General features: G+C 43.3%; 1 protein-coding gene across 2 annotated transcripts in view; it reads left to right on the top strand.

Annotated features, from left to right (window-relative positions):
• The first annotated feature begins 7,570 nt into the window (after positions 1-7,570).
• rusc2 (RUN and SH3 domain containing 2) overlaps positions 7,571-23,552 on the top strand; it is a 57,595-nt gene continuing 41,613 nt past the window's right edge. The window contains exons 1-3 of one of the 2 annotated variants that reach the window (XM_071352166.1): positions 7,571-7,761; positions 21,031-22,676; positions 22,950-23,213. In XM_071352166.1, the coding sequence (XP_071208267.1) occupies positions 21,237-22,676; positions 22,950-23,213 (1,704 nt within the window). In that variant the 5' untranslated portion in view covers positions 7,571-7,761; positions 21,031-21,236. The remainder of the gene's footprint in view (positions 7,762-21,030; positions 22,677-22,949; positions 23,214-23,552) is intronic. The other variant, XM_071352165.1, reaches the window with a different exon arrangement.

The following is a 23,552-nucleotide window of genomic DNA, read 5'->3' as shown; positions in this document are numbered from 1 at the left end:
ACTAAGAAATGTCCTTGTTTTTGAAAGAAAAGCAAAAAAATTGTCCATTAAAATAACATCAAATTGATCAGAAATACAGTGTAGACATTGTTAATGTTGTAAATGAGTATTGTAGCTGGAAACGGCAGATTTTTTATGGAATATCTACATAGGCGAGTTTCAGAAGAAAGTTATTTGTTCTGGCCATTTTGAGACAGCAATCGAACCCACAAATGCTGATGCTCCAGATACTCAACTAGTCTAAAGAAGGCCAGTTTTATTGCTTCTTTAATTAGCACAACAGTTTTCAGCTGTACTAACATAATTGCAAATGGGTTTTCTAATGATCTAATATGATTAGCCTTTTAAAATGATAAACTTGGATTAGCTAACACAACGTGCCATTGGAACACAGGAGTGATGATTGCTGATAATGGGCCTCTGTACGCCTATGCAGATATTCCATAAAAAATCTCATAATAATGACTAACTATCTCATAATAACCACTTACTATCTAATAATAATGACTAACTATCTCATAATAATGACTAACTATCTCATAATAATAACTAACTATCTCATAATAATGACTAACTATCTCATAATAACCACTTACTATCTAATAATAATGACTAACTATCTCACAATAATGATTTAGTGTCTCATAATAATGACTTACTATCTCATAATAACCACTTACTATCTCATAATAATGATTTAGTGTCTCATAATAATGACTTACTATCTCATAATAACCACTTACTATCTCATAATAATGACTTAGGAGCTCATAATAATGACTTAGCAGCTAATAATAATAACTTATTATCTCACAATAATGATTTAGTATCTCATAATAATTACTTACTATCTCATAATAATGACTTAGTATCTCACAATAATGACTTATTATCGCATAATAATTAATTAGGAATTACTATAACATAATAAGGACTTAGTACATCTTAACTATGAAATATTATCTTATGACTCAAAGTCAGATTTTCTTTTTCTGGTGGCGGGAACGAGCATTCATAATAATCAAATATAATTTAATGATAAATACATTATTATTAAAATAAGTGGCATTTTGCTCTCTAACAAAGAAAATGTCAAACTCACAGTTTTATTGGAGAATCAAATTTGGATGATTCAATCGTTTTTTTTTTTTTTTTTTTTTTTTTTTTATCCGTTATTTTACCAGGTAAGTTGACTGAGAACACGTTCTCATTTACAGCAAAGAGCTGGGGAATAGTTACAGGTGAGAGGATCGTATGATGTTATTTGGAAATCAGTCATTAGTTAGGCATTTAGGTTTAGTTAGAATATAAAAATCAAGTATATGGAAAGGTATCAGACCATTGGTGAAGTTGGTTTGAGATTCGATGTTCAACAGATTTTCGGACCTTCAAACTTCAATAATTGGCAAACGATTTGAGCTAGATACCTCATGTTCTTTGTGAAGGACAAAAGGTGTACAACATTGCAGAGGTCTTATTTTACCAATTCCAACCCTAGTTTCACAATCACATGGCAGTGGTGTAGGCAGTTGGTTAGGCACTAGTTAGGGACCGTCAACTAATTGCATAATCACAATAATGTGAATGTGAACGGCAAGGCACTGGCAAGATGAACCACCTTTGCTGTCTCTGCCTGGCCGGCTCTCCACTCTCTCCTGGGCTTCTCTGACACTATTACGGAGGTCTAGTCACTGGCCTGCTCACTCCCATGCTATCCCTATGAGGGCTCATCACGCCATGCCAGGTTTTGTTCACTTTACTCGACTCCCTTGGGCAGGTTGAGTCACTTACGGAATCTTCCTGTTCGGTTTCGCGCCCCCCTAGGGCTAGTGCGTTGTGGGGGAGATCTTCCTGTCTATACTCAACCTTGTCTCATGGTAGTAAGTTAGTGGTTGTTGATTTCTCTTGGCTGGTGTGGGGGCTGTGCTTTGACATGTGGGTGGTGTTTATCCTGCTTGATTAGCACTGTCCAGGAGTAATTTTGGATGGGGCCAGAGTTTTGGTCCATCCTCCTGTCTCAGTTCCCAGTATCTATGCTGCATATAGCCTACAGTATGTGCCCGGGGGGCTAGTGTCAGTCTGTCCTACCTGGTGTACAGTGTGATCTTAGGCATGCTCCCTCTGATCCTCCTCTATCTCTCTGTTTCTCCTTACACAAACACACACACACACGCGCAGGCGGATGGATTATCTTGGCAAAGGAGAAATGCACACTAACAGGTATGTAAACAAATTTGTGCACACACACACATAGATATACACGCTGAGTATAGAAAACCTTAAGGATACCAGGGGTGGCAGGTAGCCTGGCGGGTAGAAGCGTTGGTCCTGTAACTAAAAGGTTGCTGGATCGAATCCCTGAGATAAAATGGGTCAAATCTGTCATTCTACCCCTGTGTAAGGCACCTGTTCCCCAGGTCCCGTGGATGTTGACTAAGGCAGCCCCCTGCACCTCTCTGATTCAGAGGGGTTGGGTTAAATGCGGAAGACACATTTCAGTTGAATGCATTCAGTTGTACAACTGACTAGGTATCCTCCTTTACCTTCCTAATATTGAGTTGCTGTTAAGTGTGAAAAACCCAGCGGTGTTGCAGTTCTGGCACCCACTACCATACCCCGTTCAAAGGCATTTACGTATTTTGTCTTGCCCATTCACCCTCTGAATGGCACACATACACAATCCATGTCTTAATTGTCTCAAGGATTAAAAATCCTTCTTTAACCTGTCTCCTTTTTCCAAATATTTATATAAAATCCCGTAAGCGCTTTATGGGAAAAGCAGAGGGTCATGTGACCAAGGAGCTATTGAAATTCTGAATCCAACATTTTACAAATAATTAAGGTAAAATAAAACAAAAGTGTTTTTCTGAAAACCAAATGGTGTGCAATGTTTATCCTTATGCTGTGAACACTCCAACATTGGTGTGAGGTGTCTAGGTCACACGGTCAAGGAACTATTGAATTTTAATTATTTTTTATAAATATATATTTTTGTTAGTTGTAGGAATGATTTTATGAGAGCTAAAGGGTGTGCAATATGCCTCTCTATATAAGTAATACTGGACAGTTGAAATGAGGTTGCTAAGTCACATGGTTGAAGAGCTATTATAATTTGACATTTTCAAATATAAAATCTTGTAAGCGCTTTATGGGAAAACCAAAGGGTGTGCAATGTTTTTACCCACCCTGTGAACAATTAAATGTTTGTTTGAGGTGCCTAGGTCATGTGATCAAGTAGCTATTGAAATTCTAAGTAAAGATTTGAATTAATAAATTAAGGTAAAATATATATTTTTTTAAATGCAGAAAACCAAAGAGTGTGTGATGTGTGTCCCTACCCTGTGAACACTCCAACGTTGATTTGAGGTGTCTAGGTCACATGGTCATGGAGCTTTTGAATTTTAAGTGATTTTGTATAAATATATATATATTTAAAGAAAAGTTGGGATCGTTTTGAGAAAACCAAAGGATGTGCAACTTGCCTCTCTGTGTAAGGAATAGCAGACAACTGAAATTATGTTGCCATGTCACCTGGTGTAAGACCTATAGAAATGTGAATATTGTGATCATGCCCTTTGTTGACAGTCCCTAACTAGGTTGACGTGATGGTGTGTCAGGATGCCATCACAATGTGATTATGAAACTCGGGTTGGAATCGGAAAAATAAGACCTGTACAATTTTGTACACCTTTTTTTCCTTCATAAAATGCCTAACCTGATGTATGTAGCTCAAATCATTTGCAAGTTATTGAAGTTTTAGGGTCCGAGTGTCTGTGCTAGTTAGAGAGGGAGAGAGTGTAATGTGAGTGTAATGTTTACTGTTCATTGTTGTTTATTTCACTTTTGTATATTATCTACTTCACTTGCTTTGGCAATGTTAACATATGTTTCCCATGCCAATAAAGCCCCTTGAATTGAATTGAGAGAGGGAGGGAGAGAGAGAAGAAGAGTACCCTAAGCATGCTGGTCCAGGGGCTCTGTTCACAAACATAAACACACCCCACAGAGCCGCAGGACAGCAACACAATTAGACCCAACCAAATCATGAGAAAACAAAAAGATAATTACTTGACACATTGGATAGAATTAACAAAAAAACGGAGCAAACTTGAATTATATTTGGCCCTAAACAAAGAGTACACAGTGACCACTGTGACTGACCCCTACTTAAGGAAAGCTTTGCTATGTACAGACTCAGTGAGCCTTGCTATTGAGAAAGGCCGCCGTAGGCAGACCTGGTTCTCAAGAGAAGACAGGCTATGTGCACACTGCCCACAAAATGAGGTGGAAACTGAGGTGCTCTTCCTAACCTCCTGCCCAGTGTATGACTATATTAGAGACACACATTTCCCTCAGATTACACAGATCCACAAAGAATTCGAAAACAAACCCGATTTTGATCATCTCCCATATCTTTTAGTTGGTACTCATCCCGGATCCGGGAGCACCCCCCACAGTAAAAAAGCTGACTAGCATAGCCTAGCATAGCGTCACAAGTAAATACTAGCATCTAAATATCATTAAATCACAAGTCCAAGACACCAGATGAAAGATACAGATCTTGTGAATAAAGCCACCATTTCATGTTTTACAGGGAAGACACAATATGTAAATCTATTAGCTAACCACGTTAGCAAAAGACACCACTTTTCTAACTCCATCAGTTTCTTACTCCATCAGGTGCTATCACCAATTCGGCCAAATAAAGATATTGATAGCCACTAACCAAGAAAAAACCTCATCAGATGACAGTCTGATAACATATTTATTGTATAGGATAGGTTTTGTTAGAAAAATTTGCATATTTCAGGTAGAAATCATAGTTTACAATTGCACCCACCATCACAACTCGACTAGAATAAATACAGAGAGCAACGTGTATTACCTAATTACTAATCATAAAACATTTCTTAAAAATACACAGCTCACAGCAATGGAAAGACACAGATCTTGTGAATTCAGACAATATTTCAGATGTTCTAAGTGTTTTACAGCGAAAACACAATAAATCGTTATATTAGCATACCACATGTGCAAACGTTACCCGAGCATTGATACAAGCCAAAGAGAGCGATAACGTAATCATCGCCAAAATGTATTAATTTTTTCACTAACCTTCTCAGAATTCTTCCGATGACACTCCTGTAACATCATATTACAACATACATATAGAGTTTGTTCGAAAATGTGCATATTTAGCCACAAAAAAACGTGGTTATAACATGACAATACTAGCAAAACTAGCCTGAAAATGTCGGGCGCCATTTTGGACAGTGATCTGGCGTAATGAATAACTAATCGTAAACTTGACAAAAAAATATAGGGTGGACAGCAATCGAAAGACAAATTAGTTCTTAATGCAATCGCTGAATTACATTTCTAAAATTATCCTTACTGTGCAATACAGGGTTCGCCAAGCGAAGCTATACCAAAAAAAATGGCGGAATATGCGTATAACATTTTTCGACAGAACAACGATTTATCATCTTAAATATTTCTTACTGTGAGGTGATCTTCCATCAGAATCTTGGGCAATGTATCCTTTCTTGGGTCTAATCTTCTTTTGGTCGAAAGATGTCCTCTTGTCCGTCGAAATGCCCACTAACGTTCGACCGGGACCCCGAAACGTGCCCGGCGCTTCAAAGTGCATCACAAAGCAATGCCTCAAAATCGCACTAAACGGATATAAATTGCTATAAAACGGTTTAAATTAACTACCTTATGATGTTTTTAACACCTATAACGAGTAAAAACATGACCGGCGATATATAAGTGGCTAAACCAACGCTTGGAAAGAGAGCCAGTCCGACGTCCATCTTGCGTCAGGCGCAGCAGGAAAAGAACGGTACATCCGGTCTTTCGCGTTTTATACAGGCCCTGATTGCGCAATCGACTCCATTCAAATTGTCACCTCTTACTGACATCTAGAGGAAGGCATGGGCAGTGTTTGTATCCTCATAGGATTTACAGGGACTTTAAAACTGACCTGGGACCAGAGGCCAAAATTTCTGAAATCTCACTCCATATCAGGAAAAGTGCTGTAGAATGAGTTCTGTTTCACTCAGAGACATAATTCAAACGGCTATAGAAACTAGAGAGTGTTTTCTATCCAATAATAACAATAATATGCATATTGTACGAGCAAGAATTGAGTATGAGGCAGTTTAATTTGGAGACGATAAATGCTAACGTTGAAACAGCACCCCCTATATTGAGAAAAGGATATCTACTGGGTGAAATACCACAGTCTGCCATCACAGCAGCAAGAAAAGGGCAACCAGTGAAGAACAAACACCATTGTAAATAAAACCCGTATTTATGCTTATTCGTTTTCCCTTTGTACCTTAACCATTTGTACATTGTTACAACACTGTATATATACATAATATGACATTTGTAATGTCTTTATTATTTTGGAACTTCTGTGAGTGTAATGTTTACTGTTTATTTTTATTGTTTATTTCACTTTTGTATATTATCTAACTCACTTGCTTTGGCAATGTTAACATATGTTTCCCATGCCAATAAAGCCCCTTGAATTTAATTTAATTGAGAGAGAGAGAGAGAGAGAGAGAGCATGATAAAGCCCATTGAATTGAATTGAGAGAGAGAGAGAGAGCATGATAAAGCCTGTTGAATTGAATTGAATTGAGAGAGAGAGAGCATGATAAAGCCCGTTGAATTGAATTGAGAGAGAGAGAGAGAGCATGATAAAGCCCGTTGAATTGAATTGAGAGAGAGAGAGCATGATAAAGCCCGTTGAATTGAATTGAGAGAGAGAGAGAGAGAGAGAGCATGATAAAGCCCCTTGAATTGAATTGAGAGAGAGAGAGAGCATGATAAAGCCCGTTGAATTGAATTGAGAGAGATAGAGAGAGCATGATAAAGCCCGTTCAATTGAATTGAGAGAGAGAGAGCATGATAAAGCCCGTTGAATTGAATTGAGAGAGAGAGAGCATGATAAAGCCCGTTGAATTGAATTGAATTGAATTGAGAGAGAGCATGATAAAGCCCCTTGAATTGAATTGAGAGAGAGCATGATAAAGCCCCTTGAATTGAGAGAGAGAGAGAGAGAGCATGATAAAGCCCGTTGAATTGAATTGAATTGAGAGAGAGAGAGCATGATAAAGCCCCTTGAATTGAATTGAATTGAGAGAGAGAGAGCATGATAAAGCCCCTTGAATTGAATTGAATTGAGAGAGAGAGAGCATGATAAAGCCCGTTGAATTGAATTGAGCGAGAGCATGATAAAGCCCCTTGAATTGAATTGAGAGAGCGAGAGCATGATAAAGCCCCTTGAATTGAGAGAGAGAGAGAGCATGATAAAGCCCCTTGAATTGAGAGAGAGAGAGAGCATGATAAAGCCCGTTGAATTGAATTAAAATAGTAAGAATTATAATGTCAGTGTCATAGAAGAAACATACGAAGGTTGACCCCCCCCCCCACATGCCTGCAGGTTGCCCAGAAATTGGAAACCAGACTCCAGGAAGCTAGAGATACAGGTATTTTACTTGATCCTCTCCGTATTGTGTCTGACGGAATCCCTATGCGGGAGAGTAGAGATGATTCGGGGTTGACGTAAGAGCCCCGTTCTACGCCGCTGCTGCGCTGTCGAGAGCTGCAACGCTGCTGGTCGGGAGCAGAAAAAACATGTTCCGTTCGTCTGGGATTAGGCATATTATACCCGTGGTTATTGACAACGATTGACATGTGGATACTATTGACACGATAATAACATCATCGTTGACAACCTGCTTAAACGTAAGTATAGTCGCCTTCGTGGCTTTCTAATAGAAGGCTGGGATATAATGGGGTGAGACGGAGAAGCAATGCAGAATTGCTTGGACAGCATTGAATGGGAAGCTGGAAAATGATGCCGTAGCATCATAACCGTAAAGGCGCAGTAAAAACGGGTCTTCCGTCCATAAAAATGCGGTTATTGACATGCCTAGATCGTTTCGAATGTAAACTATTTAATCGTGTGGTGTTTAATCCCATTGTTGATTTTCTGATCTTGACTCTTTATCCAAAGACATTAGACTATAGTGCTCGCGACAACACAGCGCAACCTCCATTAGGCCTAATTAACGCCATCTTAATGACAATGCATGGCACATATATGTATTACATCGCAATATTGGTGAGAAACCAAGTGATTGATTCTTGGCTATGTGGTTAAATAACAAAGATGAACAGACGTTGCCCATGTGCCATCCTCTCGCACTGAATCCTTACAAAGGCGAGGAAGCTGTTTTGACACACGGTACGGGGCGGTGGGTGGTGATGGTGGAGGCTGGGCTACATAATAACATAGTCCTGTCATCGACATTCTAAACTAAACAGAAACAACGGCCGAAAATGTTCTTGACACGTTCGGTACGTTTGTGGGTGTTTTAAGACTAGAGTATTGGATATTTTCTATGTAGCCGTTCTGGGACTGGAAAGGGATCATACGTTGCCATGTAACGGGCCTTTCCTTTAGCATACCCAGTTACATTGTCTCCAAAACCATCATTGTATCGATTTGGGTGCGCGCATTCCCAGTGATCACCACAGATGGGAGGGGTGTTGTTGGGGATATTTATATTGTTGTTTTGGGAATAGACAGAGGACGTCAACGCTCACGCGGAAATATTAACAGCTGTTAACATAACAAGATATCCACATTGTTCAATTATGGATACTCTATATTTACTATGTTATCGATTAGTGAGAGTATAGCGAGAGTATATGATAGCATAGAGGCTCTATAGCGTAAGCGATGGATTTATCAAAAATATTCCGGCTCGTATGACTCATATCATCAATATATTAATATGATGGATCACTTGGTCTGCTATCAGAAATATTCTATATTGCGATAACAAAAGCAGCGCTTTTTCTTGCCCCATATTTCCCTTTCGCTTCTGGGTGTTTTCATTGCCATGTAACCTATTAAACCTCTATCGAGAGAGAGTGAGATGCAACCAAGCGTTTCTGCGTATCGTCCGGTTATGTATCCCGCATTTTTCCATCTTAGTTCTGGCTGTCAGGAACTTTCATGACTGATGTGATATCTGTTCAACACAGACAGGGCAAGTACATCATTTCAACAGCAGGCCTATGCTACCACGCTGCTGCTGCTTCGTAGCTTTACATGTCTGTAGGTCTACCGGGGAATGTCTCCCATAACCCGGACAGGCGTGCACATGTCCGGGCGTGTCAACCCCGGCCTTAAGCAGCCCAGCTGCGGCTTAACTGTGTCTTTCTCGTCCCTGGTCGATCAAGTTATCACTTGTCCTGGCTCTATGGCAGGGGATGATTACATCAAAGCTCTACGGGATTTTGAGACTGAAACAGACTGGGTGTCTGTAGGTGGTGAGGGTATTGATGGACTGGTGGGGTAGGTAGGTGTGTGTGGGTGGGTGGGTGTGTGCATATGTCTATCAGGCTGTATAATACATTGTATTACATCCAGTGTATTTCTTATGAGACAGGGGAGAGGAGAAAATAGGGGAGGAGAGGGGAGAAACACTGTATCAGCAGTCCCAAAGCCTGATAGATGTGAGGCTACAGAATGTTGAGAAACACTCTATCAGCAGTCCCAAAGCCTGATAGATGTGAGGCTACAGAATATAGAGGAACCCTGATGAAGTCAGCTTGCTGTCATTGGCTAATTATTAAAGTTACATTTACTTCATCTGATCTACAGAATGTGCAGCTATCTCCTTTCCCTTTCTAAGTCTGCAGAATGTCAACACAACACAATATAACAGAGATGCATCCTCCACCCTGCATTAGAGAGAACTAGAGAGGGAGTTGCATGCTCTACTTACCTGTGTTTATCTACAGTACACTTAGTAGACATTTCACTGGAGGCAACTTGTACATCAAGCTACTATGTTACGTAAAGAGAGTAATCTTCTTATAGTCAGGTAAGGGAAAGAACTCTTGAGGGAGGGAGGGAGGGAGGGGGTTGAGGGAGAGAGGTGGTAGAAAGGGAGGGAGGGAGAGAGAGGGAGGTGGGAAAGAGAGAGGATTGAGTGAGAGGGGAGGGAGAGAGAGAAGGGAGAGAGGTTTGAGAGAGAGGGGTGGGAGGGAGAGAGGGGGAGAGAGGTGGTAGAGAGAGAGGAGGGAGGGAGGGAGGGAGGGAGGGAGGGAGGGAGGGAGGGAGGGAGGGAGGGAGGGAGGGAGGGAAAAAGAGACATGAACAAGGAAGGGAATGGGTTGGTAGTGACTTGTCGTTGTATCTGGGGGCTCTATCAGAGACGTAGGGAGGGACAGTGCTTTCAGAAAGTATTCATACCCCTTGACTTATTCCACATTTTGTTGTGTTGAATTCAAAATTGATTAAATTGATGCTTTTTCTCACCCATCTACACACAATAATACCCCATAATGTCAAAGTGAGAAAAAAAAATAGAATTATTTTTTGCAAATGTATTGAAAATGAAATACAGAAATATCTCATTTACATAAGTATTCACACATTTGGCAGCGATTAGAGCTGATGGATTGTACACAATTTGCACATTCTTCTTTTTTAAATTCTTCAAGCTCTGTCAAGTTGGTTGGTGATCATTTAAGTCAATACTGTAACTAGGCCACTCAGGAACATTCAATGTCATCTTGGTAAGCAACTCCAGTGTATATTTGGTCTTGTGTTTTAGGTTATTGTCCTGCTGAAAGGTGAATTTGTCTCCCAGTGTCTGTTGGAAAGCAGACTGAACCAGGTTTTCCTCTAGGATTTTGCTGGGCTTAGCTCTATTCCATTTCTTTTTATCCTAAAAAACTCCCTAGTCCTTGCCGATGACAAACATACCAATAACATGATGCAGACACCACCATGCTTGAAAATATGAAGAGTGGTACTCAGTGGTGTGTTGTTGGATTCCCCTCAAACATAGCACATAGTTCATTTCTTAGCTTTTTTCAGTTTTACTTTACTGCCTTTTTGCAAACAGGATGCATGTTTTGGAATATTTTTGTTCTGTAATATTTGTTTTCTTTTCACTGTCATTCTGTCATTTAAGTTAGTATTGTGGAGTAACTACAATGTTGTTGATCCATCCTCAGTTTTCTCCTTTCACAGCCATTAAACTCTGTAACTGTTTTAAAGTCACCATTGGCCTCATGGTGAAATCCCTGAGCTGTTTCCTTCCTCTACGGTAACTAAGTTAGGAAGGACGCCTGTATCTTTGTAGTGACTGGCTGTATTGATACACCATCCAAACTGTAATGAATAACTTTACCATGCTCAAAGGGATATTCAGCATCTGCTTTTTTTTTTTACCAATCGGTGCCCTTCTTTGCGAGGCATTGAAAAACCTCCCTGGTCTTTGTGGTTGAATCTGTGTTTGAAATTCATTGCTAGACTATTATGTGACATATTAAGCACATTTTTACTCCTGAACTTAGTTAGGCTTGCCATAACAAAGGCAAACCTAAAGGAATACTTATTGACTCAATACATTTCAGCTTGTCATTTTGAATTAATTTGCAAACATTTCTAAAAACACATTTCCACTTTGACATTATGGGGTATTGTGTGTAGGCTAGTGACACACAATCTCAATACAATCCATTGTAAATTCAGGCTGTAACACAACAAAATGTGTAAAAATTCAAGGGGTGTGAATACTTTCTGAAGGCACCGCAGTGTGGTGTTGGTAATAATATCCATCTCTGCAGCTGCTCGGGGTGCACCGTCTCTGGGAAGGTCTGCTCTGAGTCCCAGCCCTGTCCTTATGATGTAAGACCCGAGGAAGAGAGGGAGCGGGAAAGAGGGAGGGGAGGCAGGGAGGAGGATGATGTCCTTTGTTCACACTAATGATGTAAGAGTGAGGAAGGGAGGGAGCGGGTCAGAGGGAGGGGAGGCAGGGAGGAGGATGATGTCCTTTGTTTGCAGCTTTCCCTTAAAGTGTGTGTGTGTGTGTGTGTGTTCAAATTCCTTTATTGGCATGGCAAGAGACCCTGTGTGGCCTCTCTCTCTCTCTCTCTCTCTCTCTCTCTCTCTCTCTCTCTCTCTCTCTCTCTCTCTCTCTCTCTCTCTCTCTCTCTCTCTCTCTCTCTCTCTCTCTCTCTCTCTGTCTCTCTCTGTCTCTCTCTCTCTCTCTCTCTCTCTCTCTCTCTTTCTCTCTTTGTCTCTCTTTGTCTCTCTTTCTTTCTCTCGCTGAGTGGATAGATAGAAGCAGACAGGGGATATTCGAGGAGAGTGCTTTCAGAGAAACAGACAGAAGGCCCGGTCATTGAGGCGTGTGATAGACTAGCTAAAAGATTGTGTGTATTCCTGCCAGTGACCCAAAAACACAGAGCCGTAGCCCAGTATATTTGAAAATAAATCGTTTGGGTTTGTTCTGCTGTCTGTTGTCTGTAATGGAGCATCCTGTATGTGTTGGGCCTCCATGAGCTCACCATCAACCCTGTACAGAGATGGGTATGGACACTTCAGCCCTCATTCAGACGCAACGTTTTCATATTGTGTTTATTGGTTATTTGGTGTTTGGTGTTTGGTGTGTGTGAGTTCCTGTGTCCTGTCTGCGTTCACTTTTGCGTGTGTGTGTTTGTGTATGCGCTTGTGTGTGTTTCATAGCCGGAAACCCCTGCCCCGTGGTCGAACACTCAGGAGACGTCTCACTATGTACGCCGGATGGCCATCGATGACACGGGGAGGAGGGGTGGGCCTGGAAATACAAGACAAAGAGCTGTGAGACAAGGGCTTAATCCTGGACACATGAAAAGTAGGGTGTATACGGAGGGTACGGGGTAACAGCAGACGGACAGCAGTGAAACTAAGGACTCTAGAGATGGGGAAAGGACCAATGAAACGGGGGGAAAGGTTGCCGATGCTTGTCAACGGTACCTGGAGGTGGTCTTGAGAAGAGCCGACCGAGCTGACAAACATCTGGGCTGAGGGTGACAAACATCTGGGCTGAGGGTGACGAACATCTGGGCTGAGGGTGACGAACATCTGGGCTGAGTGTTTGTTGACTTCAACTTCTTGCTCCGGGAAGAGCTGGGGCTGATATCCCATGGAGCAGTCGAAAGGGGAGAGCCCAGTAGCCGAGCAGGGAAGTGTTCCTAGCATACTCCACCCAGACCAGTTGCTGGCTCCAGGTGGTGGGGTTGGTAGAGTGACGAGACACCAACGTGTCGTTTCCATGTCTTGATTGGCTTGCTCCGACTTGCCGTTGGACTGGGGATGAAACCCGGAGAACAGGCTGGCCGACGACCCAATAAGGGGGCAGAACGCCTTCCAGAATCGGGACGAGAACTGAGGACCACGATCACAGTCAATGTTGCCCGCGAGTCAATGAATTCGGAAGACGTGCTGCACCATGAGCTGGGCCGTCTCCTTGGCTGACGGTAACTTGGGGAGAGGGATGAAATGGGCGGCTTTAGAGAACCTGTCCACCACCATAAGGATGGTGGTGTTGCCATCTGACGGAGGGAGACCAGTGTCAAAATCCATTGAAATATGGGACCAGGGGCAATGAGGAACAGGGAGTGGCTGAAGGAGGCCAGACAGAGCTTGCCGGCAGAGTAATATTTTGAGCACACACCGTGCATACAGCGACGAAGGCTGAGACGTCAGGAACCATAGTGGGCCACCAGAAGCGTTGTCGGAGGAAGGCCAGGGTTTGATGGGCGCCAGGATGACAGGTAAGCCTGGAGGAATGAGCTCATTCCAGGACTTGAGACCAGGCCGAATCAGGGACGAACATCCGGTTAGCCGGGCCCCCCCCTGGGTCCGGCAGGGAACGTTGTGCTTTGCGGACCAGGGCCTCAATACCCCAGACAACCGAAGCCGCAAGACATGAGGTAGGGAGGATGGTCACAGATTCAGAGGATGTGGCAGCAGAACTGTACAGGCGAGAGAGGGCATACGGCTTCACATTTTTGGACCCTGGGCGGTAGGAGATGGTGAAGTTGAACCTGGTGAATAACAGGGCCCACCGGGCCTGCCTAGAGTCAAGGCGCTTGTGGAGGAAGAGAGGTAGCACGAGCCTTGCTGAAAACCTCCAGGTCATGGTAATCTACGGGAACGGCAGAGAAATCCGAGGCTGTACTTAATCCTGGAGGCGGACGTTCCGGGGCAGGCGGCGCCACCTTAAGGCAATGTGAGTGGCAGAACGGGCTCCAACACAGGATTGAACCCGTAGTCCAGTCAATAACGGGGTTGTGCTTCTGGAGCAGAATCCCAAAAGAACAGGGACGTGGGGAGATTTGATGAGGAGAAGGTGTATGGACTCACTCACCGTGCTTCTACACCTGCATTGCTTGCTGTTTGGGGTTTTAGGCTGGGTTTCTGTACAGCATTTCGAGATATTAGCTGATGTACGAAGGGCTATATAAAATAAACTTGATTTGATTTGATTTGACTGTGATTGCCTGATACCCGCAGTTTATTGGGAACTGTGCTGTGCGTGACCCTGCCAATAGAGCGGCCGTCCAGTGCTCTGGCGTCCATGGGAACGAAGTGGAGTTGTATGGAGATACCTAGCTCAGATACCAGGGTAGCGCCCATAAAACTCTCATCTGCCCCAGAGTCGATGAGCACCCGGAGAGACTTAGACCGGTCACCCCACAGCAGGATAACAAAAAAGGGAGTGCTGGTAATGGGAGTTAGTAAACGGGTCACCTGTAGCTGATGATTCCCGCGGGAACTCGGGTGGCTTCGGCACAAAGACAAGTGAAACAGACCAGGGTGTGACAGAAATCTTAAAATATATAGATATGGAGCTGCCATATCTATATACAGATTTGACCATTAGGGCATGGCAGCTACTATAACGGCAAAACAAAAAAAAAGATATGAAGCTTCCAGTGTATTCCAAGTATGCGCTCATCTTTCACATACAATTGGAACTAAGTTAGTATCCCATATAGCATTGCAAAGTTAGAGCTAAAAGTCTGATGGCACTTGCGCCCATAGCAGTGGCCATCATAGGTCGTACCAGTACAGTATGTCAGATTTAGCTCAATTGACAATTTCTTAGCATCTGAGTATCACAGAAACACAACATTTGAATGAAACAAATGTTTTCATGAAAAGTTGCTATGGATGATTTTTTTTTTGAAACATACAGAAACGTATATTAAAACCATTTACTTGTGTTACAAAAGGTTAATACAAAAAAGTGTTATTTCTTGACAGACATTGTCTCTTTGCAATCATTACCAATTAACATTTTTCAAAATTATCCCAGTTGGCACATTTAGGGTTATAAATATGTTGTAACTTTTAGGGTTAAAAATAATAGTATGGGACATTTAAACCCAACCAGATCCTTCAGACAATCCCTTAATCCCATTTCAAGGGTCAACAGTGGATTGGTGAATGCTAGCACATTAGGCTAATGCTGTTATTTTTAGTCTGAATTTGTGTGGTGATTGTTGGCTTGTTCTCAGTGTGCTAACGCGCTAGGCTATTGCTGTTAGCTTCTGGTTGGGTGATTGTTGGCTTGTCCTCAGAGTGCTAACACGCTAGGCTATTGCTGTTAGCATCTGGTGTGGTGATTGTTGGCTTGTCCTCAGAGCGCTAAAATAAGCTAATAGGTGAGGCTAATCCTGTTAGCACCACTTTCCCTCTCTGGGAACAGAACCATACAAGGAACACTCAGCAACAGTGAAGCTGTCAGGTGGCTAATCATTCACTGTTTGAAGGGTTATTCTTGCACCTGGCAGGAGAGTCATTTCAATTAGCCTGGGAATTGCCCGCTGAGATTGCATGGACTTGACCTGCAATGCTAATCTGTAGCTCGCTCAGCAGATAGAGTGGTCTACTGTCGTGTGTGTGTGTGTGTGTGTGTGTGTGTGTGTGTGTGTGTGTGTGTGTGTGTGTGTGTGTGTGTGTGTGGTGTGTGTGTGTGTGTGTGTGTGTGTGTGTGTGTGTGTGTGTGTGTGTGTGTGTGTGTGTGTGTGTGTGTGTGTGTCTCTAACCAACACCTGCACTGTCAGTCTCTGTTCTAAAAGGTCAAAATCTATTTATATATATCTCTGTCTCTGTCTCTCTGTCTCGCTGTCTCGCTGTCTCTGTCTCTGTCTCTGTTTTTCTGTCTCTGTCTCAATTCAATTTAAAGGGCTTTATTAGCATGGGAAACATATGTTAACATTGCCAAAGCAAGTGAAGTAGATAACATACAAAAGTATAATAAACAATAAAAATGAACAGTAAACATTACACTCACAGAAGTTCCAAAGAATAAAGACATTGCAAATGTCGTATTAAGTATATATACAGTGTTTTAACAATGTGAAAATGGTTAAAGTACAAAAGGGAAAATAAATAAACATAAATATGGGTTGTATTTACAATGGTGTTTGTTGTTCACTGGTTGCCCTTTTCTTGTGGCAACAGGTCACAAATCTTGCTGCTGTGATGACAGACTGTGGTATTTCACCCAGTAGATATGGGAGTTTATCAAAATTTGGTTTGTTTTCAAATTCTTTGTGGATCTGTGTAATCTGAGGGAAATATGTCTCTCTAATATGGTCATACATTGGGCAGGAGGTTAGGAAGTGCAGCTCAGTTTCCACCTCATTTTGTGGGCAGTGTGCACATAGCCTGTCTTCTCTTGAGAGCCAGGTGTGCCTACGGCGGCCTTTCTCAATAGCAAGGCTATGCTCACTGAGTCTGTACATAGTCAAAGCTTTCCTTAAGTTTGGGTCAGTCACAGTGGTCAGGTATTCTGCACTCTCTGTACTCTCTTTTTAGGGCCAAATAGCGTTCAAGTTTCTCCAGGTTAATCTCTCTGTAGGTGATGGCTTTGTTATCCTCTCTGGGATATGTGGGACGCTAGCCCACCGGCCAGCATCCAGTGAAAATGCAGAGCGCCAAATTCAAATAAATTACTATAAAAATGTAACTTTCATGAAATCACACATGCAATACACCAAATTAAAGCTACACTTGATGTGAATCCAGCCAACATGTCAGATTTCGGCGAAAGCAAACGATGCTATTATCTGAGGACAGCACCCCAGTAAACAAACACAGACAATCCTATTTCAACCCTCCAGGCGCGACACAAAACGCAGAAATAAAGATATAATTCATGCCTTACCTTTGACGAGCTTCTTCTGTTGGCACTCCAATATGTCCCATAAACATCACAAATGGTCCTTTTGTTCGATTAATTCCGTCGATATATATATCCAAAATGTCCATTTGTTTGGCGCATTTGATCCAGAAAAACACCGGTTCCAACAAAATCTCATAAGTTACCTGTAAGCTTTGTACAAACATTTCAAACTACTTTTGTAATACAACTTTAGGTAGTTTTTTAACGTAAATAATCGATCAAATTTAACACGATCTGTGTTCAATACCGGAGGAAAACAAAGTGTAGCTAGCTTTCAGGTCATGCGCCTCTAACAAAGAGTACACTTCCCTCGAGCCTCATTCTGAACAGTGCTACTTCTTCATTTATCAAAGGAAAAACCTCAACCAATTTCTAAAGACTGTTGACATTCAGTGGAAGCGATAGGAACTGCAAGAAGGTCCCTTAGAAATCTGGATTCCCAATGAAAGCCCATTGAAAAGAGAGTGACTTCAAAATAAGAAAATCTGAATGGTTTGTCCTCGGGGTTTCGCCTGCCAAATAAGTTCTGTTATAGTCACAGACATGAATCAAACTTTTTTAGAAGCTTCAGAGTGTTTTCCATCCAAATCTACTAATAATATGCATATCTTAGCTTCTGGGCCTGAGTAGCAGGCAGTTTACTTTGGACACACTTTTCATCCGGACATGAAAATACTGCCACCTATCCCAGAGAAGTTATGGAAGGTTTGGGAATCGCTTCCTTTTAGGTGGTTGTAGAATTTAACGGTTATTTTCTGGATTTTGATAATTAGCGGGTATTGGCCTAATTCTGCTCTGCATGCATTATTTGGTGTTTTACATTGTACACAGAGGATATTTTTGCAGAATTCTGCATGCAGAGTCTCAATTTGGTGTTTGTCCCATTTTGTGAATTCTTTGTTGGTGAGTGGACCCCAGACCTCACAGCCATAAAGGGCAATGGGTTCTATAACTTTTTCAAGTATTTTTAGCCAGATCCTAATTGGTATGTCGAATTTTATGTTCCTTTTGATGGCATAGAATACCCTTCTTGCCTTGTCTCTCAGATCGTTCACAGCTTTGTGGAAGTTACCTGTGGCTCTGATGTTTAGGCCAAGGTACGTTGTCTCGATGGAATTTGTATTTGTGGTCTTGGCGACTGGACCTTTTATGGAACACCATTATTTTGGTCTTACTAAGAGTTGTTGTCAGGGCCCAGGTCTGGCAGAATCTGTGCATAAGATCTAGGTGCTGCTGTAGGCCCTCCTTGGTTGGTGACAGAAGCACCAGATCATCAGCAAACAGTAGACATTTGACTTCAGATTCTAGTAGGGTGATGCCGGGTGCAGCAGACCTCGCCAATTTGTTGATATATATGTTGAAGACATTTAACCTCTCTTGGGTACGTGAGACGTTAGCGTCCCACCTCTTCAACTGCCAGTGAAACTGCTGGGCGCCAAATTCAAATACAGAAATATTCATTATAAAAATTCAGAAAACAAAACATATTTTACATAGGTTTAAAGATGAACTTCTTGTGAATCCAACCACAGTGTCAGATTTTTAAAATGCTTTACGACGAAAGCATACCTTACGATTATTTGAGAACATAGCCCAGCAGACAAATCATTACAAACAGTAACCAGCCAAGTAGAAGAGTTACACATGTCAGAAATAGAGATAAAATTAATCCCTTTGATGATCTTCATATGGTTGCACTCAGCAGACATTCATTTACGCAATAAATGTTCCTTTTGTTCGATAAAGTATCTTTATATCCAAAAACCTCAGTTTTGTTCGTGCGTTTTCTTCAGTAATCCACAGGCTCAAACGCAGTCAAAACAGGCAGACAAAAAATCCAAATTGTATCCGTAAAGTTCATAGAAACATGTCAAACGATGTTAATATTCAATCCTCAGGTTGTTTTTAGCCTAAATAATCTATAATATTTCAACCGGACAATAACGTTGTCAATATAAAAGGTAAACAAGAAAGGCACTCTCTCGGTCGTGCGCATGAAAAAGCTCTGTGACACTTTAGGGTCCATTCATTCAGACTGCTCTTACTTCCTCATTTTTCAGAATACAAGCCTGAAACAATTTCTAAAGACTGTTGACATCTAGTGGAAGGCACAGGAACTGCAATTTGAGTCCTAAGTCAATGGATACTGTAATGGCATTGAATAGAAAACTACAAAACCAAAAATAAAACGACTTCCCGAATGGATTTTTCTCAGGTTTTCACCTGCCAAATCAGTTCTGTTATACTCACAGACACTATTTTAACAGTTTTGGAAACTTTAGAGTGTTTTCTATCCAAATCTACCAGTTATATTCATATCATATCTTCTGGGCCCGAGAAGCAGGCAGTTTAATTTGGGCATGCTTTTCATCCAAAATTCCGAATGCTGCCCCCTACCCTAGAGAAGTTAAGCTGCATCCCTGTGTGTGTTTTTAACCGCACACTTGTTGTTTGTGTACATGGATTTTATAATGTCGTATGTTTTTCCCCCAACACCACTTTCCATCAATTTGTATAGCTGACCCTCATGCCAAATTGAGTCGAAGGCTTTTTTGAAATCAACAAACCATGAGAAGACTTTGCCTTTGTTTTGTTTTGTTTGTTTGTCAATTAGGGTGTTCAGGGTGAATATGTGGTCTATTGTTCAATAATTTGGTAAAATGCCAATTTGACATTTGCTCAGTACATTGTTTTCACTGAGGAAATGTACGAGTCTGCTTTTAATGATAATGCAGAGGATTTTCCCAAGGTTGCTGTTGACACATATGCCACGGCAGTTATTGGGGTCAAATTTGTCTCCACTTTTGTAGATTGGGGTGATCAGTCCTTGGTTCCAAATATTGGGGAAGATGCCAGAGCTAAGGATGATGTTAAAGAGTTTTAGTATAGCCAATTGGAATGTTTTGTCTGTATATCTTATCATTTCATTGAGGATACCATCAACACCACAGGCCTTTTTGGGTTGGTGGGTTTTTATTTTATCCTGTCTGTCTGTCTCTTTCTTCCTTCAGGATGATTAATCTTTCTAGGATTATTTCTGAGTTAGGATTACTCCTCCTGAGTAGGTGTTGAGTCTGGATTAGTCTGCCCCTGTGTCAGGGTGCTTATGAGGAAGCTGTCTAAATGTACGCATATCCAATGGATTTGAGTAGTTGTTACTGATGAAAGTATGTAAAGATTGTGGAAGTCTTAAGATGTGTGAGCTCAAATGAGATGGGTGAGCTCATAGGCCTGTTTGACAGTCTGATGTAGCTGTGGTAGAGAGAGGAGAGTGAGAGGAGGATCTCACTGACTCCACCTCACGTGGCAGTGACTCATGAGTCATCCATTGCCGAACTGAATGACAAGACTAATTATTTAAGACTGGCGGCAGGTAGCCTAGCAGTTTGAGAAGCAAGTCAGCTACCAGAGTGTTGCCAGTTTGAATCCCGGGTCCTACGGGAAATATCGGTTGGCAAAATCAGATGTACAGTATGTAGCAATGACTACAACTAGAGCGCTATAAAGGTGCCATTTCTGACAAAGCCAATTGACAGTGTCCGGTGTTGACGATTAATACCACTGGATCAGCAGGGGGTTGTCGAGTCATCAGAGTTCGAATCAGAGCTGGTATCAAATCCTAGATTCCATTACCTGCCGTTGTGCGTTTTATCAAGGCACTCAACCCCACACAACTACAGCTCCCAGGGTGCCCCTGGTGGCAGCTCCTGCACCTCCCATAAACCTGTATGTACTACATGTGTCTTTGGAGGGGGTGGGTTAAAAGCGTAAGTCAAAGTGATGTTAATGTTGAGGATAGTGTCTTTTGGAGCCAAACCACAAGTTTCTTAAGATCTTCATATATCACATTGATATAAGTATTTTTGAAATGTGTGTTTCTCTAATACCATCTCTCTCTCTCTCTCTCTCTCTCTCTCTATCTATCTCTCTCTCTCTCTCTCTCTCTCTCTCTCTCTCTCTCTTCCAGATGTACCACTCAGACCACAGAGTCAATTTCCCTGACCTCTCCTTCAGCATTCCAGGCCCTGGAGCCTTGGGTCTAGCATCTAACCACTGAACCAACTCCCTGTCCGATACCCCTCCACATATCCTATACCCACACCCCAGCACCCACACAGCCTTTCCCCCTGCACCTTGTCTGAAAAACCCTACACACGGGTACACCCAGGGACCATGGACAGCCCCCCCAAGCTGTCTGGTGAGACCCTGATCGTTCACCACATCCCCCTGGTACACTGTCAGGTGACTGGGGGCCGGCAGGGCTGTGGGTCCCTGAAGAGATCAAACCCTTTCAGCTACCCAGAAACCCTGGGCTTGAGCCGCACAACCTCCCTTCCTGAGCAGGATGTTCTCCAGAGGGAAGCCCTGGTGTACAGCAGCCTCATCCAGACCTCCACAGGAGGAGGAGGAGGAGGAGGAGGAGGAGAGGGAGAGGGAGGAGGAGGAGGGAGAGGAGGCAGCACGGGGAGCGATGATTCGTCGGTGACGTCCAGTAACTGCGAGGACCAGGTGATGGTGATGGTGGCCCACACTATGCCCAGGGTGAAGCCAAGGGAACAGGTCAACAACCCACTCCGGCTCCGTCACAACCCTTTTCTGCTCAACACGGAGGAGGATGATGATGATGAGGATGAGGAAGATGATGGTGATAACCTGAATGGTTACTTGGAAGACTCCTCCTTTCATCTCCATGGCAATACAAACTCCGCCCTGGACGAGGAGGGAGACGGGATTGCACCCTTTCACCTCCACGACCTGGGGTCCACCACACACAAGCCCTTCCTGTTGCACAGCACCCTGGGTAAGCACTCTTGGGGCTGCTCAGGGAGGCTGGACTCCCTTAGGGGCGTGTCCTCTGATCTCTCCACCCACCTGGAGGGCCTGGACCTGCTGGGATTGGACAGTCCACGTCGCCACGGCAGCAGTGGCTCCACCCTCTCCATGGACTGCGGAGAGCAGGAGTGGGGTGAGGATGAGGAGGAGGAAGAGGATCACCCAATGAGGGGTGGGGGACGGGGCAGTAGCCAAGCTGACTCCTCCTCTGGCTCTGGCACCGCCCACCAGCGCTGCTCCTGCTGCGGCCTCTCCCAGACATATCTTGAACACTTCCCGGAACCGTTTTCAGAGTCGTCGGAACGCCAGCTGGGCTACGCCAGCGACTCTTCCTGTAACAGCTCAGATGGCGTGCTGGTTAACTTCAGCGCCATCTATAATAACATGAACAACAGCGTCCCGGCAACCTCTACCAAGCCGCCACCGCTGGCCACCACGACCACCAACCTCAACAGCTCCACCGACCAATCTTGCACCTCCTCTGTCTGCATCTGCTCAGTGCTGGATGAGGAGGCAGGGAGCCGAAGAGGCTCCGGAGGTGGGGGGGCTTTCTACCTAGACCTCCACACCTCCCCCACCGAACCCCCCCACCTCCACTCTCAACAACCCCCCTGCCCCTCCAACAACACCCTGCCGTTACTCATCGAACCACACTCTCACCCCACCACCTCCTGCACCTGCTCAGCTGAACACCAGGGGGCTCTAGACCTGGACGCCAACTGCAACTCCTATCACCCCCCCCACTCCGACTCAGGAAGTGACCTCATGTCCTGTCTGCAGGTATGAATCAATCAAATGTGTTTTATAAAGCCCTTTTTTACATCAGAAGTTGTCACAAAATGGTTTACAGTGTCAAATCCTAGCTGCTATGTCCTGCTGTTGAGCTAGACATTTAACTACTAAAAAGTGCTTTCTGGGTGGTGTAGTATGGCTGCTCTGTGCTCCATCCTCTCCAAGCTGAGTGTCAAAATTCAGTTAGTCTAGACCTTTGTGTACAATTGTCTTATTTTTCTTCTTTCTCTTCTTCTTCTCCAACTTCTTCTTCTTCTGCAGAGCCAGGCGCGTCTGGTGGTAACCACCCAGAACTACTACAAGCTGGTGACCTGTGACCTTTCGTCTCCGTCGCCCCCGAGCCCTGCGGGAAGCTCCGCGTCGGTTACCAGCTGCTCTGACGAGCACAGCAAGGATAGCCCTGCCCCTGACACACCCACCGCCACCCAGCCAACCGAATACTACCTGTTCAGCCGGCCACCGGAGGGAGAGGATGAGGAGGAAGAGGAGGAGGAGGAGAAGGAGGAGGGTGGAGAGTCATCACAGGTGAGTGGAGTAGGATATTAGTTCAGTTCAGAATCAGACATAGTGTTATTTGAATGAGTGTTGATAGATAGGTTAAAGAGGTGGATCAGTTACTGGAAGGTTGTTGGTTCAAGTCCCGTTCCAGGCCATATCAAAGTGGGAACCATCCACTACTGTTGAAGGGGAAGTCCCCTACTGGAGGGCAGCTGGTTTCAGATCAGTACAACCATCCACTACTGTTGAAGGGGAAGTCCCCTACTGGAGGGCAGCTGGTTTCAGATCAGTACAACCATCCACTACTGTTTGAAGGGGAAGTCCCCTACTGGAGGGCAGCTGGTTTCAGATCAGTACAACCATCCA

This window comes from Salvelinus alpinus, chromosome 19 (assembly GCF_045679555.1).
Source record: "Salvelinus alpinus chromosome 19, SLU_Salpinus.1, whole genome shotgun sequence".
NCBI lineage: Eukaryota > Metazoa > Chordata > Actinopteri > Salmoniformes > Salmonidae > Salvelinus > Salvelinus alpinus.
Note: the sequence above shows the minus strand (reverse complement) of the source record. Positions and strands in the feature narration are given on the sequence as shown.